The sequence below is a fragment of the Lipotes vexillifer genome, unplaced genomic scaffold, assembly GCF_000442215.2.
Source record: "Lipotes vexillifer unplaced genomic scaffold, Lipotes_vexillifer_v1.1 scaffold826, whole genome shotgun sequence".
In the NCBI taxonomy this organism is placed as follows: Eukaryota; Metazoa; Chordata; class Mammalia; order Artiodactyla; family Lipotidae; genus Lipotes; species Lipotes vexillifer.
The window spans coordinates 594,258-615,443 of record NW_006789439.1 but is presented as its reverse complement, the minus strand read 5'-3'; the positions used below and the strand labels follow the sequence as shown (position 1 = coordinate 615,443).

The following is a 21,186-nucleotide window of genomic DNA, read 5'->3' as shown; positions in this document are numbered from 1 at the left end:
AATGTTTACTCCCAGTTTGTATCTTGCCTTTTCACTCTCCTCATGGTATCTTTTGATATCAATCTTTTCTTTTATGATTTGTGCTTTTTCTGCCTGCTTAAAGAGAGCTTCCAGATCATGAGGTCAATAACACATTCTTCAACATTGTTTTCTAAATGTTTTTAGTAAATGTTTTTGCCTATCACATTTAGGTCTTTAACTACATGTATTTGATTTTTGTGTATTGCTAACAATTGTCCTAGTACCATTTAGTTCGTAGTTCAATATTTTTGCACTGGTTTGCAATTACAGCTCACTTAAATCAAGTTTCCATATGCGTTTGGGTTTTTCTCATGAATTCTCTATACTGTAACTTTGCTCGAATATCTAAACCTGTGCCAAAACCACTATCCTAAGAGCTATAGCTTTATAAGAATTTTTGATAGTGGTTAAGGCCAACTCAATGTATATTAGGTGCTTAGAACAATGTTTAGAACAGAATAAATGCTATATGAATCTTTGTTATTATTATTGAATGCCTTGGCTATTTTTTTGTCATCCATATAAACTTTAGACTCAGTTGGTCAATTTCAATGAAATAATTTTGCTGGGATTTTGATTAGGTTTGCAATAAACATAGAGATCTACCTGGAAAAAAATGAAAATCTTTCTATAGCAATATCTAATTCCTGAAGATGATATTTTCCATTTTTTACATCTTTTAAAAATGTCTTTCAATAAAAATTTTTAAATTTTCTACAAAATGATTATATACATCTTTTGTTAGATTAAATCTATTCATTTAAATAGATTTATATATTATATATATTATAATATATTATATATTTATATATAATATATATAAAAATATATATTATATTATACATTTAAATAGACTTAAAAATATTTTAATGCAACAATAGTGTATAGTTTAAAAAAATACATTCCTAACTTGATGTAGCTAGTGTATAGAAATGAACTGATGTTTGCATATTGATTTTTTCCCTAGAAACTTTCTAAAATCTTTTTTTTTTTTTTTTTTTTTTTTTTTTTGCGTTACACGGGCCTCTCACTGTTGTGGCCTCTCCCGTTGTGGAGCACAGGCTCCAGACGCGCAGGCTCAGCGTCCATGGCTCACGGACCCAGCCGCTCCGTGGCATGTGGGATCTTCCCAGACCGGGGCACGAAGCCATGTCCCCTGCATCGGCAGGCGGACTCTCAACCACTGCGCCACCAGGGAAGCCCTAAAATATTTTTAATTCTAATAATTTATCAGTGGATTAGTATAGAATTTCACTATAGATAATCAGAAGCTATATATCATCTAATTTTTTAATCCTTATATTTTAAAATTTTTATACTTTTATTTTATTATAAATTGATTTTGTAATATAAAATTAATTAGTCTTACTGCATTGACATTTTATATCTAGTACAATGTAGGACAGATATGCAAATAGCAGGTATCCTTGTTTCACTACTGATCTTAAAGAAACGCTTACCATTAAGTTTGCAATATATATTATTGCAAAAATAATATATATTGCAATTATTGTGCAAGCATGTTAGATCACTTTAAGGAAATTCATTCCTAGTCATAGTTTTCTAAGATGGTTCTAAAATTATGAATAGATATTGAATTTTATCAGTTTTTCTGTAGCTATTGAGATGATCATATGAATTTTTTCCCTTTTGACTGTTTATGTGATGATTTACCTTAATTAATTTTTTTCTTTTTTGGTTAAACCAACCTTGCTTTATTGAGGTAAGCCCCAAGTGTCATGCTATGTTCACATTTTTTATGCATTGTGGGATTCAACATGTTAATATTTTGTTTGGTATTTTGTATCAATGCTCATGAGCGAGATTAGCCTGCAATTTCTCACACTGACCTTTCAATATCAAGGTTATGTCTGCCTTATAAAATGAGTTGAGAGGGGGATATTCCTTTTTTTTGCTATAGTCTGTAATACTTTAAAATCTTTTCTCCAAACACTTCCCATTTTTTGAAGCTAGTTTTGGAAGGGCTGCTTTTTCCTATGCACAAACAAAAGACCGATCTGACTGTAATGTTGGTCAGCCATTCTATAGTTAAAATGAAAATTATGAGTCTTTTTGACTAATTAGGTTTCAAACAGCTTTTGGTTGTACAGTATATCCATGGATGTTAAGACAGTATTGTCACAATTAAGGTTTTTGAAAAACATCCTTTCCAAGAGGATGTTTTCCATCAATAAACAGAAGTAAAATTAAATGCCCGATTAACAAACATAATGTCCTCTTTAATAATTCTCAGCACTCTGGTAATTCTGCTAATATTACTGTGCTATCTACAACTCTTTCCTTTTGTTTCATGTTTTGAATAATTCAATTAAAAGTCTGACAAAGCAATAACAAGGGATTAAATGTTGTAGAATTGTAATTCAAAATAAAAACATAAGCTCTTTGGAAGTATTTATTAAAAATTATACAAAACCTTTTCAAGTATATGAGATTCTTGGATTCTATAAAGTTAACTGCTTAGCCAAGTTATCCTGCTTCCTCTTTTGTACTCAATTCCAGTAAACGAAGAAAATAAAAATGTGGAAAGCTGAATGACGTCCTTGCAAAACAGACCACTTAGGAAGGACTCTGAGACTTCTCTATTTGGCCTACATTGAAGGAAGGATGATGCCTTGCCTTCTTTTCTCCTGTATCGTGAGAAGACTCATCTGTTGTAAGATGAGCACTGAACAGCAGGGTTTATAATTTTGACCCTGTATCTGGAAACCATTAAGGTACAAGGCAACAAAGGAGGATATGAAAAGGAATGTGATATAGACCTGCCGTTAGAAAATATTTACTTTAGCAATGGAGGTAGGACAAAAGTCACTTTCATGCATAAACTAATCTCATGTGGTTGGTGGGCAGAAAGGAGCCAAGAAAATATGCTAAGGAGCATATGGATCAAGATGTCAACACCATAGGATTCAAACCTCCCATATAGATAGAGTTCTGCTCTCATCAGATTTAATGATGAAGAAAGATACAACGAGGAAATCGCTCATTCTTACATCAAGATTAAAAACAAATTAATATAACGTGGCATCACTTTAGAAGAGGAGCTATGGAGTAGTGGTGAAGTGTACAGGCCTGTAGTCACACACCCTGACTCTGAGTCCTGGCTTGGCCATGTCTTGGCTGCAGGATTTTGGACAAATTGCTTAACCTTTCTATGCTTCTATTCCTTTATCTGCAAAAATCAGGAACACGGTAACACTAGCTCAGAGGACTGTTTGAGGATTAAATAATATAATCTATGTAAAATGTTGACACATTTCCTGGCATATAATAAACTCTCAAAAAAACAAGAGCTATTTGTTGCTAGCAATGTAAGCCAATCTTACAAATTCTTATCAAAAATCAGTGATGATTCTATGAGAATCAGAAACCATAAGACACATTCAAACAAGAAAAATGCTAAGTAAGCATAAAAAGAAGAAAAATATAATTAAAGAAATAAAAGAAAGTAAACGATGAGAATTTTTTTTTTTTTTTAATCTTGTGAGATGAAAGTAGTCTCAGACCTGGGACTGCTCCTCTTCAGAGCAGGAGAGAGAGGTAAGAATGACAGGAAAGGGGACCACAAAAGAAAGGGAGTCATGAGGAAATCGAAACTACGGGCCTCTCACTGCTGTGGCCTCTCCCGTTGCAGAGCACAGGCTCCGGATGTGCAGGCTCAGCGGCCATGGCTCACGGGCCCAGCCGCTCCGCGGCATGTGGGATCTTCCCGGACCGGGGCACGAACCCGTGTCCCCTGCATCAGCAGGCGGACTCTCAACCACCGCGCCACCAGGGAAGCCCGAAACTTCCTTTTTAACAAAGTAGATTAAACTTTATTATAATACTGACTGGGGTATTGGTGGTGAGAAGGAAGAAATTAAATATTCAAGTCATAAGATTTAGCCCAAAATACGTTACTTAAACAGCTTCCTAATCTGAAGTGTACCACTGTATACAAACATTTAAAAAATAATAATATAGCCCTCTAAATTTACCTGCTTTCTCTATTTTTATGTTCACAACTTATACCAGAATGTGTGCTGCCCATGCCAATTTTATATTTACTAATCTACATATAAGACTGGATAACTTTTGTAGGCAACTGTTCCATTTGACAAATTCGAGGTGATCTGAAAGTTTGGGTACAGGGGTCAGCCAAATAAACTAAGTGATAAATTAATAGTTTAATTTTGGAGAGTTTTTTTTTTTTAAAGATGACAGGTTTTATATTAAGACTGACACCAGTCAAGGAAAGCACAGGAAGAAGTGAACTTCAATTATTCATGGTGCTATAAGTCACAAAATCAGGAGAAGACATATGATGTAATTTTTTGGATTGTTTTATATGCTGACTTTAAAAATGTTATCATTTAGTCAATGGTTTATATCATAAGTGGAATCTGGTTGATAAAAATGCAATAGGAGATTCAAAAGAGATTGACACTGCAGACTTTTAAAAATTAGGACATCATGTCAAAGGCACACAAAACAGGAGCGATGCCTCGTCAAGGCTGAGCCATTTAGTAATGGGATGAATAAAACTATAGAGGGTGAACTGGGTTCACCTCATACAAAAGTCAGTTTTGTTTGGTGGAATCAGCTACAAAAGCCCTGCTTTTTAGGAACAAATCTGTGGGAGGTTTCCTGAACTTCTCATCTTCTATCTTGTCACCAAAAATATTTCCCCCATGGCATCCTTTAAGGATGCAAGTGTCCTAGTTACCACATTTGCTTATTTACTTTCAGTTTATTATCTCCGTTTCACTTTTACAACATCTTCATAGCTCTTTATATATGTTCCTCCCTCTTCTCTTCTCCCAACTAAGAAAGACAATATTAAAAATGGAAGTGTGAAATATATGAGAAAATAACACGAGCATTTTACTTCATCTGGAAGCTGACAGGACAACTGACTTATTCTTTTGGGTGCATAAAATGCACTCTATTACAAGTTTGAGAGTTTACTCTGAAGGCCAATTAGTAAAAATAAGAGAAGTTGTTCCAACGGCATTTGTAAAATGATATTAAAGGGACCAGTGTTTCTTTAAAAAAAAAAGACTGATAACAGGAAAAAGTTAAGGGGCAGAATTCAAAGTGACAAGAAAAGAGAAAAAGAAACCACAAAATGAAGGAAACACTTAACTAGAAATTTGGAGACATGAGGAAGAGTGGAGAGATGAAAAATATAAAGAAAATGATTATAGAGATAGAAGAAAATCATTTAAGTGGCAAAAAACAATAAACTAGCTTTTCTGAGCTATTAAAGTAATTCTTGTTTAAAATATCAAGTACCAAAAAAATAAAAACAGCAACAACCCTGAAATACAATAAAGTAAAAAAAAATAGAGAATGAAAATATAAAAATCCAGTAGAGATAGAAACAGAAAACCAAATGTGATTCAGGAGAAACCAAATTAGAAGATAGTAATTTTACAGAAAGAGAAAATAAACAACCAAATAAAAGCAAACAGAGGGAGAAACGTTGAAAAGGAACAAGGAATTAAATGTTGCAAAAGGAAGAGTTTAATTATAGATTTTAATTTAATTACACTAATATTTAATAAGTATACATATTAATACAATTAAATTCAGCTACTGGGGCTTCCCTGGTGGCGCAGTGGTTGAGAGTCCGCCTGCCGATGCAGGGGACACGGGTTCGTGCCCCGTTCCGGGAGGATCCCACATGCCGCGGAGCAGCTGGGCCCGTGAGCCATGGCCGCTGAGCCTGCGCGTCCGGAGCCTGTGCTCCGCAACGGGAGAGGCCACAGCAGTGAGAGGCCCACGTAACGCAAAAAAAAAAAAAAAAAAAAAAAAAAAAAAATTCAGCTACTGCAAATATTACAAAAATCCATAATCATACCAGAGGTGAGGATACTGTTTATGTTTGTCTTTAAATGCAACTCAAAAATGAGATAGAAGAATCTGGCATATTCTCGGATATTCACTGCCAAGGAAATTTGAGCTTTCTAATTCAATTTAGGAAGAAAATCAGAAATTCTTTGTAAATAAATCTAGATAAAGAATATGAGTGCTAGGTCCAAAAGGATCAAGGAAGAGAAAATGGAGAAGGCAGAATAACAGACAGCAATATGAGGTGTCCACAGAAAGAGGAAAGAAATTGGGGATAAGGGACATGACTAATTAAAGAATGCAAAAATGCAAAACAAAGCTGATGGTATCCAGTATCCTCAACACCTGCACAATTCCTGCCACATAATAGTTGCTCAATTAATAACTAATTAATTAATTAAATGAATGGATGTTTCAGCTACCAGACTATCTTTTCAGGCTGTGTTCATCAATAGAAAAACAATGAAGGAAAAGCAAATAGGTAGATTTGCCAGGAATACTGTCAACATAATTGCCACTTTGGAATAATAGACCTACTTTTGGAAAAAGATGAAAACCCTGAATAATCCAGAAAATTAGGAACCAAAACATACAGATTCTATGTGAATTGATCTACAGGGAAGAAATAGGTCTGCACTCTTCTCAAAGAACAATTCTTACTGGTTGCTTTGATTGTTTTTTATTGTCATCAGCCTTGGCACTCCTCTTGACGTGTGTGTAGGATTCTTGGAACCAAAACAAATATCACGTACAGTAAAGTGCACCTATCCTGAAGGGAAAATGACAACCACATAACACCATGTAAAAGAATGCCAACCAAAAGAGAATTTGTTTTTGCGTTATATGAGACAATAAGGCAGAAAGAGAAAGAAAAGTAAAGCAAATGACTGTGTGACAGAAAAGAACAAGGCTCACGACATACAAGACCAAGAAAAGGAGGTGGGGGAGCCCATGAAGGCAGAAACAACGTAACAAAAAGGACAAAACCAGCAGTAGAAAAGAACTGTCAGACACAAAACCCTCAAAACAATAGATACGAAGAAAAGGATCAAGATGACAGGAAGAGAGCAGCATGGAATCTAGTAAGAAAAAGAAACAAAAATTTCAAATAATGGATTTTTTAACACCCCTGCTGTTCCACCAGTGCATTGTGTCACAGCCTCACAGAACAGTGCATAATTTATTATGGTTACTTGCTGCCAGGCTGTTCTAAAGGGCAACAGCTATATGAAAATACTCCTTTGTAGAGGGGTAGGGCTGTGGAATGGCCAGCGAGGACAGAACCACTTATGGTCAGGATGGTGCTCTGCATATTTAGTGCTCTCTACCCTGTGAAGAAAGGGCGAATTAACTCTGGGGCACCTCTGTGGGAGTTTTTTCACCCCTCTTCAGCTTCTCCTGAATAATCACCATCTATCAGGAGTAGTTTCTGAATGCCCAATATCACATATTGCCTCCTCTAGGGGAGGGATGATGTTAAATAGAAAAAAAAAAAAGGATTTTTAGAATAAAAACAGTCCTTGAAAATGAACATTCATGGCTGTAAAATTGCACTGTATTTTAATCACGTCTGGAGATTTAAAAAAGAACTGTTAGGGCTTCTTTTTAGAAATGAACTTGGATACAGAAAAAATAAATATGACATAAAAATTAAGATCATTCAAATTATTTTTACCAATCATTTTCAGGAGCATGGCCTTTTCAGTAGTTTATATAGAAGAGTTTTCATTACTTCCACAAATAGCACTTACTTCAAAGACATGCATCATTAAGCTATGTATCCATTTCTATGATTAGTAAAGCCAGGGATTACTTCTTTAAAATTCTTTTTTTAGGGGCACTAGTGCCTGAGGTTGGGAGCAGAGTTTCATGAATCAGATGCCCAGGATTTGGATCCTGATGCTGCCATTTACTTGCTATGTGACTCTGCCACATTACTTACACTTTCAGTCTCTGGACTCTCCCCTTTGTACAATGGAAATTAATAATAGTACATATGCCATAGAGTTGTGATGAGGATTACATGAGTTAGACCTTGAATCAGAGCCTGGCAGGTGTCAGTGATGGTACCTGCTCTCAAATAAAGTGTGAGGGGACATTCAGGAGGCATTTGTAATCCAGAACTGTCTGCCATTAGGTGGTGGGCATGGAGACAGGAGAAAATAATGTTCTGTTCCAGATCTTCTCAATGCAAATGGCACAAAAAACCACTTTGTATGAAGGCTTAATTCATCCACTCATTCATTCATTCACTCATCCATTCATACCTTTATTAATCTGTCCAAAAAATATTTACTGAACATAGCATGTGTCAGAATAACATTAATCTTGGGGGTTCAATGTAGAGCAAGTCACTCTAGCCATTGTTCCTTTGTCTGTAATATAGATAATGTTCTATCTTCCACCTCAAAGTTGATTGAGGAGTGGATGTGATCCCATGTATAGAAAGACCTAGCAAAATGCCTAGAATAATAAGGGCACTAAGTGAATAAACTCAATTTCTATTTTTCATAAAAACTCTTCATGAACTTATTATCTTGGTGTATACATATTTATTTATTTATTATATATACACATATATATATATCATGGTAACTTTCTTTGTAGCCACCTCAAAACTATAATTCCTTATTTACTATCTATTGGGAAAACTGTATTTCACTTTACTCTAAATCTACCATTTCTATAGAGTGAATATCTAATATATATAATATTCAAAATTTTATATGTGTAAGTTTTTAATTTTTTAAAATAAGGATGGCTCCATTTAGAGGAAAGTTTTTAATAAGAGCTTAGTGATAAGGATTGGAGAAAGTATACTGAAAATATCAGAATCACAGATATCAGTTCATGGTCCAGGATTGGAAAAGTAAAGATCCCCTGATAGCTGGGATTATAAACCATGGACTTGTCTGAGGCTAGGTCATCAGATGGATAAAGAATGCTTATCTGTTGTGGTTAAGAATGAGTCACTCACTACACCATGGAACAAAGAAGAGAAAGCTGGAGAGAGTGTGAATGTTGAAGGCATCATCTGTCTTCCTGGATCCAGACAATCATGAGGTCAACTTCAACCTTGTACCATCAGTTACATAAGCTAATATACCTATCTTAGTTTATAATACCAGAATTCCTCCATCTGCAGAAGACAGAAAGCTAAGAACTATCTTTCCACTTGTTTCTTCCTTAAAACCCATAGCCAATTCATCCTCAATTGCTGTTCAATATACTCCTTACCTTTGGAGTATATTTGGAGCATATCCATTTCTCTATCTCCACCATCATTTTCTTCATCTAAGCTACAAACCATTGATATTTTTTACTGGAACTACTCTCTGCAAGAGATTTCAGCTGGTCTTCGCAAGTCCATTCTCATGCTCCTCTATTCTATTCTCTCAAAATGAAAATATAATCCTATCATCCCCACCATTGTCACCGAACCACTCACCAAACACATGCACATGTACATATGCACACACATACTCAATAAACCCTTTAATAGCTTTCCACTGCTGTTTGGATAAGATCAAAATGCTTAAGAAGGCCTGGTTATGGGGTCTTAGACAGCATGACCTATATTTTCCTCTCCAATACTGTCTTGTGACACACACATCTGCTCTAAGCACCCCATTCTTATTTCTTGCCCTTCAACAGGAGTTGTTTCAGCCACAAGGCTTTTGCTCATGTTGTTTCCACTGCCTGGAATGCTCTAACCCACCCCAATCATTTCACTTAGTTAAAAATCCTCTAAATATTTCAATTATCAGATCGAATATCACTTCCTTAAGTTATCCTTCCTTGACCTTTCAGAGTAGCCCAGAAACTTCGTACTACATGCTCTTCAAGTATCCTGGACCACTGCTTCATGGTTACTATGCCAGTCATACTTTACTGTTTGTGGGGTTATTCATCCAATATCTCTCTACTTTACTAAATGGAAAGCTACATGAGGACAGAGAACATGTCTAATTTTGCTCATCATTGTATTCTTAGCATTTCACACAATTCTTGGTACATGGTAGATACTCTAAATATTTATTGAATGGATGAAAGTAGGGAAATATATGATGATTTGGGGAGTACAAAATAGGGTCTCTAGAATCTATTTCTCCTAGATAAAAAGGCTAGTCTCTAAGTTTGAGACCTAGGTGATAGAACATAGGAGAATCAAGAGTGAACGCAGGAAAGAGGAACAGAGAACAGACACTAGAAGTGAAGGGAGCTAACTGTTCCTTCATATACCAAGTTCTCCCATATTAGGCAAAACATAGTGACAGAAAAAACAGGAATGGAATGCCTACTCTGTTGCCATTCGGCTTCTTGCACAGTCAAGAAAAGAAAAATGTTGGCAATGGAAAACTGGCAACAGAAATCTCCTTTGATAGAGGACTAGAAATTTTACAAATAAGAGAAAAAAGTCTGCATTCCCATTTTTTTTTTTTTTTTTTTTTTTTTTTTTGTGGTATGCCGGCCTCTCACTGTTGTGGCCTCTCCTGTTGCGGAGCACAGGCTCCGGACGGGTAGGCTCAGCGGCCATGCCTCACGGGCGCAGCTGCTCAGCGGCATGTGGGATCTTCCCAGACCGGGGCACGAACCCGTGTCCCCTGCATTGGCAGGCAGACTCTCAACCACTGCGCCACCAGGGAAGCCCTGCATTCTCTTTGTTGATGAGTGATTAACATACATTAAATGTAACTGAATTTGCAGTTACCTTTGATCTATGAGGACTTTTAAAGCTGAATACACCCAGGAACAAAAGATAGGGAGGGAAGAATAAACACCCAATCTATCATTTCTAGAAAAAATAAATAGCACGTAATATGAGGAAAGAACCAAAGATATTTAAGACATCTCAAAGTGGCTGAAATTGACAGTCATGCTTTAAATTGGTATCTCTTTAAACAAAACTTTTTTTTCAGAGTATGTATTAATTAATCATATTGCTACTTGATAAACTGACTTTTTTTTGAAAGGACAAAAACAACGTTAGCTCCAAACATGACTGTCATTAAGATTTCTGCAGTGTAATCAGCGTCAACACAGACTTCATGTTTGTGTAAAATCCGTGATTCCCCATAAGGACCTCCTCATGTGTTTCAGGGGATGGGGGATGTAACAGCTCCCTGGGAATGTGACTGCCGGACGATGGTAACAAAAGACATAGAAATTTCAATTTTGAATCAGTACTCCTAGGCTGTAAAATGCTACGAGCTTGATAAATCTATTTTCTTTGACTTACTTTTTTTGGGGGGGAGGGGCAATATTTTCTTCCATAGTCAAATAAACCCACGTGCCTCCTTCCTAACATTGCTCACCTACTCCCAGCTGGAAGCCTTAAACTGATTGTACTTTAAAAGATTACTTCTACCCCAGCGAGAAACATGTAAAAACTTTCCCTCTGAAGTAGAAGTTGCCTTAATTTTACGGTCTTCTTAAAAGCAGTGCCTCTTACGCCTTCCCTTGATTTGCCTTATTCATTATCCTCTCTCTTGCCTTATCTTGAACTCTGCTGCCTCCAAATCTGTTAGCTCCTGAGTTATTAGTTTTCTGGTCCAGTCTTGCTTTTTAGCCCAAAATGCAGTGTCCTTTTACTCCTGGGTCTTTTGTCCCTATTGATGCAGGACTCAAGTCCTATTTGCCAGTTCTTTCAAATACTCTAGGCTAGTTGGATCCCATGACTGGACCCGCCATTCCATTGCCAATATTTCTATTTTAGTAATTTTGGTTTCCAGCTTTGTTTCTGCACTGCTGATACCTATTTATTCTGGTGTGACATTATGGTATACAAACTGCATGATATCACAGACTAAGATCATAGGCTCTCCCCACCTCATTCCCACATCTCTCTCTTTAGGTCAAACATATTTTTGGTTCATCTTTGTGCTATAGTCAACAGACATATAGAAAACTCTCAAATTCACTGTGATGTGATCATTTGAGAGTGATTTTAAAACAATTTGAAATGCTATTGCTGCTTTATTTCAGGAATATAACATGATGAGTGTAGTAAAAACCACATTAAGTTTGAAAATACACATTTAGATGTTTTTCCTGCAACCATTCACCAGGTGGTCCACCTATTTGTACTAAATATATATATTATATATATATATATTTTTTAACTGACAGACCCATGATTGTTATTCTAGATAAAAACAATGACACTTCCTGATCTAGAACTAGTATCTCAGATTTAAAAGGTGTTGCTTTCTACTAAATATTTATTATTTTTAAAAGAAAGGGATCATTTTTATATCATTAACCAACATTAATAACTAAAATTGAAAAACTCATAGAGAACCAGCTTAAGGCAAAATATTGGCAGTTCTGTAAATGCCTCTTACAGATCTCCTGTAGTTGTCTACTTATCCAAGCACCCATGTCTATGCGAATGTCTGGGAATTAAAATCAAATAAAAAATTAGGCAACATAATATAGTGTAAAGCAAATATTTCTTTTTAATCAGATATACTCTTTCTCATAACCAAGTTGATAAGTTATTTTAAAGCACTTCCAAAATTATACCGCCAAAAGGAAAAATAAAAGAAGGCAGGATAGTAAAATGTATTAGGGTAATATCAGATTTCAGTCGCTTTTGCAGAAGCTTATATCATGCACCCATTTCTTGTCCGTCTTCCAGGAATGAGGTTATTTTACAGTGCAGTGATTTCCAAACCTGTGACATCTCAGGGGCTCAACCCACTGAGGCTAACCTAGCCTAGCCCACGTTTAGCCAGTCAGCTCATAGACCTCAAGAACAACTTCCTAGCCCGAACTTACATTGGTCCATGTTGACTAGAGCAAAGTTAAACACCACATTCAGGACAAAGCAACACTTTGACACCCATGTTTCTTAGAGAGGCTAGAGTCAGAAGGGATGAGAAGAATCAAGAACCTTAAACAGAGGAGGTCTCGTGGGCACATACCTAACCAGTATCAAAAAGAAAATTTAACTCAGCAGTAAGCCTCATCTTAGATTCCCCCAAGAGATGTCAGAGAGGTCACTGTGACTTGAGTTTGTTGTATTTTACCACTGGTGGGGCTCCCACATTTCTTTCTCTAACCTTTAAGATTTCTCATACTCTTGAGTTCCTGCATTTCACCCCTGGGAAATATAGGAAGTGCTATCACTTGTCAGCTGTTCTGGCTTTAAAAGAGGTATCTTTATACTGTCCCCTCCGCAGACATTCAATGGGGACCAGATTGAGGCAAGGCTGTGGTCATTGTTCCCTAGACCTTGTATTGCATATGAGATAGAGGGTCTGTTAGCCCAGCCGCTGGAAAAAGGGAAGTGCTAGCACATCTGGGGCAATGTGGTCCTCACATTTAGTTTTGGATTCTCTTCCTGGTGACAGACATCTGCTGTCTGGCAAGGGCAAGAGCAATAATCTGTGTTTTATGAAAAATGTTGGCATGTTTTAACAGAAGCAAACCCTTTCTCTCTTTTTTTAATAAAAATACAGAGTTTATGTAAATTAAATTTGGACACAGAATAGATCATGAGGGAAATATCAAAGTGTTGCTTTAGGTGATCTTAATATAACTCAACAATTATTTAAGATCACTGAACATTTTAAGATTTATCACTTTTAAACTAGTTTGCTTTGCTTAGCTAAATCATCATAAAAAGCAGGACTGTATATGTATTTCCTGATGAGAAAATTAATGTTAAGACTGTTTTAGTTGAATAATCCAGTGTTTGGAAATTCTATGCAGAGAATGTATGTAAATAAATGCAGGGGGCTGTGAGATAGAAAGACATAGCAGGTGATGACGGTGACACCGCCATCTTTATTCAGAACTCTGCTTTGTCTGTAAAGCTAGAGTAGTCTTCTCTCCAATTACATACTATCATTTTGGAATTTTCCATCCAAAGGAATCGTTACCAAGCTAGTTGTGCACTATTTAGCAATCACACCCACAATGAAGGCCAAACCATGGCACCCAAAACACTGAACAATGAGAATCCTCCAAGGGCCAGATAAATAACATCTCTGTAGCCTCTTAGAACTGTTAGGTAAAGAAATCCAAATTCATTGACAGTGATTCAATCTCTAGGTCACCACAGACTGAAATGAGAGTATGCACCTAGTTTTTACCTTTAACCTGTTCATATATAAACTACTATTTTTCCTTTTTCATGGAAAGTTTGTTTGATTGATAAAACATACCCAATTAATGAATTAGATGTCATTTGAAATAGAATTAGACAGGTGATTTTTATTTGAATAATATCAGTTGAAAAGATACGAATTCCAGGCGGAGGGAATAATAGTATTCAAAAAGGTACAGAGTAAGAAGTTTCCAGGGCAATTGACTGACTTATTCAGTTGCCTAGAGATTTGGTTACAACCAAATGACAAAGTAGAAAATACTGGACAGAACACCGGATGGGGGTCAATGACAAGGGCATCACAGGCTCTGAGCCTTGTTAGTTGGTTACCTCAGGCTAAGGTTATTTAGATCACTTCCCAGTCCCCAATTCCTGTCCTCTAAATAAGGAGGCTGAACTGGGAAATCTTCAAGGTTCCTCTCAGTTCTGAGAGTCTGTGCCACATCATTGACTCAAGGCAAAGAAGGAAACAGCTGGTGTGAAAAGTAACTCAAGAAAAGACTTTAAAAATGTATGCTTTCTGATGGCAAGGACAAAAAATCATGGGGATTATGTAACCAGTATTTTAAAGTCCTGTGGAGCATGTTTCCTCTTGCTCTCCTTTTTTGCTGTGTGGAAGATAAAATAGGAAGGTAGGAAGACAAGGCAACTTATCCCATACCCCACGCCGCCCCCACCAACTATTTTTCTTTTGGTAGCTGATGGAGGGTCTAAGAATTAAAGGCACTGTTGGCTGAAGAAGGCAGCCTAGAGAATCTTCAATGTCAGGAACCCAGAGGATTAGCAAAAATGCTGGGAAGGCTTGGTTTCAATACTTAAAGGTTGAACCAGACAGGCATATACTGATCAAATCCATGTTGCGAATGAGCACTTATCCTTGGTCAAATGTTTGCTGCTGTTTACATGTACCAGATACATTGTTAAAGGAGCCTAATTAAGCTCTAGTTCCTCATTGCTGCATGGCAGTGCAGGCCAAGTGTGGCCATATCTTCCTTATTGCAAGAGACCTAAGAAGTCGAATTTTTTTGTCCAGCCACCTGTTTTTAAAATGTTGGTAATAATTTCAAAAACAAAACAACCACAACAACAATAGAAAGCTACTCAAGGTCTATTCCGCTTCTGTGTGAATCTAGGTTAGGAAGTTCTACAGGGTGGAAGTAAAAATATTCAGTATAATTCTAAAAGGACAAAAGAGGGATATTCACTTAATGCCCTATGAACACTTAGCATTTCAGAAAAGGGGAAGACCTCAAAGAGGTGCCATTTCATCTGGACTTTATAGAATTTATTGTAGTTCAAGTACCTTTATAAAGTAATATGCTGCCACAGGAAATTGGTTTACACAGATTGCATGTAGACAACTTTAAATTTGAATGTCAAGACATCAGAGAAGCTTCCTTATTCCCAAGAGACAGAACACCTCAATAGCAGGTTCAGGTTTGTTTGTGACTTAGAGCTTACTTAGTCCTGCACTTAATTTTAAATTAATAATAATAATATTTATGCTAATATTCAAGTATTGATTTATTAGGAACTGTTCTCCGTGCCTTTCCTATATTCAGGCTTACATGCTAATTAAAGCTCAGGTCCCAGGAGCCACTGACCAGCTTTGTGACCTGGGAACCATGGAAGCTCAGGTTTTTTGTTTCTTATTTTTTAATTTGTTCAATGGGATAAAAACTCATCCTACTTCAGAGGATTGTTAGGAGCAGAAGGAGGAAGACAGAAAAAATGTTCATGTTGCAATATAACTCTGACTCTTTGGAGTATACACAACCCAAACTAGAGCACATTTTCACCTTTACTTGAGCAATAAGTAAAACGTTGACTTTTATGCAGGCCAGGGAAAATGTTAATGTTTTTAAAAAGAACATGATATGCATTTATTTCTTTAGTTGTTCTTGTTTTACCAATGCTCTTTATGGGTAGATTAAAAAATTACATGTTAGCCTGCTGCCTATAATGTTAGCATTTAAAGAATATTAAAGCTGGAGGGGATTTAGAGATCATCTAGTTCAAATTCCATGTTATAGAAATGGAAACTGATGCTTTAGGAGAGTAAGTGGCTTGATCAAGGTGACATAGATGGTTGATGGAAAGAATAAAGAATGAGACTGCCTTTAAACACTTAGAAAGTGTCATGCTAAGTGTTTAAGATTTTATATGAAGTTTCACCATGCAGGGAATATACAATTCAAATTCCCAAGGTCGGCTTGAGAGATTATTTATTTCTATAAATTCCATAAATATATATGATGTCTCTGTGCTGTAAAGGTTAGAGCCTCTTCTATTCATATATTTCACAATTTTTTGTCAGTTATGGAAACGTAAAGAGTTTAAATATATATGTATGTGTTTAAATATATACACAGCTAATTTAAAAGCACTTAGGTACAAAGGCAGTACTTTTCACGTATTTGATATTTGCAAGAAAATATTTGAGATAAAGGAGAATAAAACAGATGTTTAGAGAGGAAAAAGTGCTGTATTATTATACTTTACCTCATCTTGAGCTAAAATCACTATTGTTTCTAGAAACACCAGAAATGTGGACAGTACAAGAAAGTGTTTCCAATGGATAAATATTCTAGCCATGGAATTAAGGTCAGTTTGTTTCATTCATGAAGCCAACATTTATCAGGCTCTGGTGATACACACAGGTCTGTGCTTGGCACAAAGGGAGCTTTCAGCAGATGGGCTTCAGGATCACACTGTGATGGGAAAAATGAATTGGAATGGCTCCTCAGTCCCCCTACACCGAGTACAAATTCTCCATCCCACCAACTTGCAAGTGTTTAAAACTATGAACCTTAGGGAGGGAAGAAGAGCCAGTGGGAACAGGAGACAGAGAAAGGAAAAAAGGAAATAAAAGAAAAGATGAATAAGCCCTAGATGTTTTTGTGCCCACTCTAAAAATTCAGAGTTATAGTAAAGTTTTTTTTTCCAATGCACTAATATTCTTCCTGCTTGCTATTTAAAATATTGAACATTCATGTGTCCCGAGGCAGAGTAATCATTTAAATTATGTTGGAGCAAAATGATTAAATTAGCTTTATTTTCCTATTATATAATTTGAGGATATAATTCAAAAGAAAATTTCTAAACTTGGCTAATAGAAAGATTGGTTATAGTTTTAGAGATTATAACTAACAAGTGAAATGGAAATGGTTCTAAGTTTCCTTCAGTCTAAGATATAATGGCTTTTGGAACACATGTTTTCCATGAGTTCAAATTTTCCATGACTGCAAAATTTTAGCACTTGAACCTTCATTCAGCCAAAGGCTGCGAGAAAATTTGTGTGGCTAAATAACTTTCTGAAGAGGATACACCTAAGACACTTAACAGCTGGGTAAGTTTAGAGGTGTTCCCAGAGCAAAAGTCTACTCTAAAAAATAAACTCAAAGCTGGGCAACATTTTCAAAATAATTGTCATATTTGTGGCAAGGAATATATATTAAAATACATCTTTCTTTTAAAAATTAGTCAATAGATTTAAATTTTCCATAGCTGTTTTAATCCATGTAACTAAAAGATATTTTGGTTCTAAGTTTCAGACACTGGGAAAGGGGTAGAGAGAGAAACTCGACTCCCTCAGGCCCTGCTGCAGGTGTCCTTTTAGGAACCTTCCTCATTTTAAAGAAGTTACACATCTTGACACACTGACAGTTGCCTAATCATATGACTTATAAAAGTTATGATTTAATATAATGGTATTTTTCCTCTACAGGTAATTCTGAGGCTCGTTCTATTACCACACTTCTGGATAATCTGTTGTGAGTGGAACAGAGAATGTACTTGAGCAACATTTGACTAGGCCATCCTTTCCTGCTGCCATAAAAGAATGGTTTCGTCCTAAGTCACAAATCTATTCTGAATGTTAATTAAATATTTACAAGGTACTTTAAAATCCTCCCTGAATGCTAATATGAAAAGAGCAACCTATGTTCATTTGAATAAGCAGAAATTTCTGCCCAAGTTAAGGGCCTCTGGCCTCTGAGTTTAATTAAAATAATTCTATGACTTGAAAAAAAAAGAATTGAAGAATTGAGCACCTACTATGTACAAGGCCCTGTGTCAGATGTGGAATAAAACTAAACTTTCTAGGACTAGGAAATTTGTCATAAATTACAACATTTTGTATTATTTAATTCACACCATTTCCCCCTGGGCTTAAAAGCTAAATTAGATGCAAAATACTCACCTTTTTAGCATTAAGCTTTTACATTGTTCCTTAACGTATAACACTGTATCTAGTTACACAAAGATGCAATATTTTCTACATATTAACATATATTTCCACATTTTATTCATTAGGTTTTTGAAAGTACTTTAGCATGAAGTTTCCATTTATTGTATCCCAAAATAAAAATAGCATCGAAGTCTTTTTGCAACTCCCAAAACACAGTTAGGGAATAATGATCATATGCTAAAAAATGTAAAATGCAATTTGTGCTGTGCCCCATTTACTACAAAATCACTACGAACAATGCATTTTGTACAGTATATTGCTCCAGGGAAACTGGATCAGCATCAGGAATGAATAAAGAACACTGCATTTGAAATCAGCTAATTCTGCTTCAGTGCTTTTAAAAACTATTCGTTATGATATTACCTCCTGTCAAGCACATAATGTGATATTTTCCTCAATAAACCTAAACAGTTGCTGTAATTTCAACTTCTCTCATTTTCCACTTTTTAAGCACTAAATATTTAAACAATGCAGACCTGGAAGTCTCAAGCCACTCATCTGATCCTCCTATCTTCCTGCCTAAGGTATAGTAACTATCCGTACAGGGCCTGTTCTGTCACACAGACATACATAATGGCAGCTGTTGAGGTCCTTACCTGCCCACAAGCCAGGCCCATTCCTCTTTCTCCCATGCCATGTGGACACGATAAATTTAACTCCAGGGCATCTGCTCCAGAAGCCTTTAAGATGTGGAAGGAAAATGAAAGTAAAGGCAAAGCTTTATTCGTGTACTGATAGGTTTCACCATTGATAACTCAACATAGGTCACATTTGCCAAATTTTAACTACTCTGCTTTCTGCACCATGGCTACCTTATGAGGTATATTCTGACTCTCTCAAATGAGAGTGCGTATGGCAGCAATAATAACAACAGCAAATATTTATTGAGTGCTTATAAGATGACACTCACTGCACTATATGAGTTATATTTGTTATCTCTAACTCTCATAATCCTTGGATTATTAGGGTACCAATTTTACAGATGAGGAGACTGAAGCTCAAGGGAATTAAATGACAAACCTGGTTATCAAATGCCACAGCAGAGATTTTAACTCAGGTCTGTTTGACAGCACATTGATTCTGCCCTACACAGCTTCTATTTTCATAGAAACAAATCTTACTAATTCTGGATAATTGGTACTGGAGGTAGCAGTGCCAAGAAAAATGTAGTAGGCTAGCTGGAATGAATTTGAGTAAAATTTTAAATGTTCCTCTTTTATCAATTAACTTTTATTATTCATTAATACTGCTTTCATATGCTTTAGAGCATTCAAGCATGTCAATTCCCCAAATTGGAACACCATTCATTATGTTCTATGTTGCTTTAAAAAAATTTAAAAGTAAAATAAAATTTTGGTAACAGTTCAAATTAAACCTAAGTATAGAAAAATATAAAAAGTCTTTCTCTTCTCTCCTTCAATTTCCTACCTCTAAAGTAATCGATGTTAACAATTTAATGTGTAATTCTACTTTTTCTATGTATATAAAAAAGTAAAACATACATATAACACATGCATCGGGCTGCTTTTTCTTCTTGGTTTTGCTCTTTATATTTTTCATTTTTTTCTTCCAGTTTCATTGAGATATTACTGACATATAGCACTAAATAAGTTTAAGGTGTGCAGCATAATGATTTGACTCACATGCATAACGAAATGATTACAAGAAGTGTAGAGAACATCCATTATCTCATATAGATACCAAATAAAAGAAAAAGAAAAACAGCCCTTGTGATGAGAACTCTTAGGGTTTACTCTCTTAACAACTTTACATATGACACACAGCAGTGATAATTATATTAGTCAAGTTGTACACTACATCCCTAATACTTGTATTTCTTATAACCAGAAGTTTATGCCTTTTGACTGCCTTCACCCAACACACCCTGACTCTGATAACCATAAATCTGATCTCTTTTTCTATGAGTTTGTTTGTTTATTTTTGAAGTATAATTGACCTACAACACTGTGTTAATTCCTAGTGCACAACACAGTGATTCCATATTTCTATACATTTCTATACATTACAAAATGATCACCATGGTAAGTCTAGTCACCATCTGTCACCATATGAAGATATTACACTACTACTGACTATATTTATCATACTGTACATTTCATACCCATGACTCATTTATTTTGTAATTAGAAGTCTGTACCTCTTAATCTCTCTCTCCTATTTCTCTCATGTTTTTTAACTGATAATCAATTTTATTCTATTTCTTAAAAGTCCATGCTAAGAAACATGAAGTACAGATAATTAATTTTGTCTTACTTTAATAATTAAACGGGAATCTTTCTTATTTAACTCATTAATTCATTAGTATACAAATGGGTCTTAACAAAAATGAAAAAAAATATTTCATGCTAAGCATTCTTATAATAATTGGAGAAACACAGAATTTTTGAGAAGTCTTCTGTAAAAACTCTAAGAACAAATAGAACGCTTTTTAATTTGAGGAATGGAGGATAAACTAAACAATTCTTTTACCTAACTTCTGGAACCCTTCCAATGTCACAATTTCCTTTTAAGTAAGGTAAACCAGAAGCTTGAATCAGTTCCCATAATATTATAACATGTCTATAGCATCACAAAAAGACTTAAAAAAAAGTTCATTATTTTCTAGGTGTACCAAACCTTTCTTTAGGCCAACAGAGTCTCTTCAAGTCTCTCTTTTCTTCCTAATCAATCAAGATTTTAGCCTATTTTTTCCTGTTTCATGAATTTTAAATAGGACCTCAACAAACTTAAAAATTCTGGTTAGTTCTTTCTTGGTTGACGTCTTACCCACCTTTATTCATTAGTGAGTCTGCTTTTTCTTCTGTACATTTGTGAAAATTCATTTGCTCATTCAGCCTATTTTCTAACACGGTTTTATTACGGTTTTTGCTTCTTTAATTCAATTTTAAAATGCTTCATGTTATTTGAAAATTACCATGAATCATGCTACATT

General features: G+C 35.5%; 1 protein-coding gene across 1 annotated transcript in view; it reads right to left on the bottom strand.

Annotated features, from left to right (window-relative positions):
• Nucleotides 1-21,186, bottom strand: part of DPYD (dihydropyrimidine dehydrogenase) — an 821,342-nt gene that overhangs the window by 258,301 nt on the left and 541,855 nt on the right. Inside the window, exon 16 of the mRNA XM_007462610.1 lies at nucleotides 18,830-18,913. Within this exon, the coding sequence (XP_007462672.1) occupies nucleotides 18,830-18,913 (84 nt within the window). The remainder of the gene's footprint in view (nucleotides 1-18,829; nucleotides 18,914-21,186) is intronic.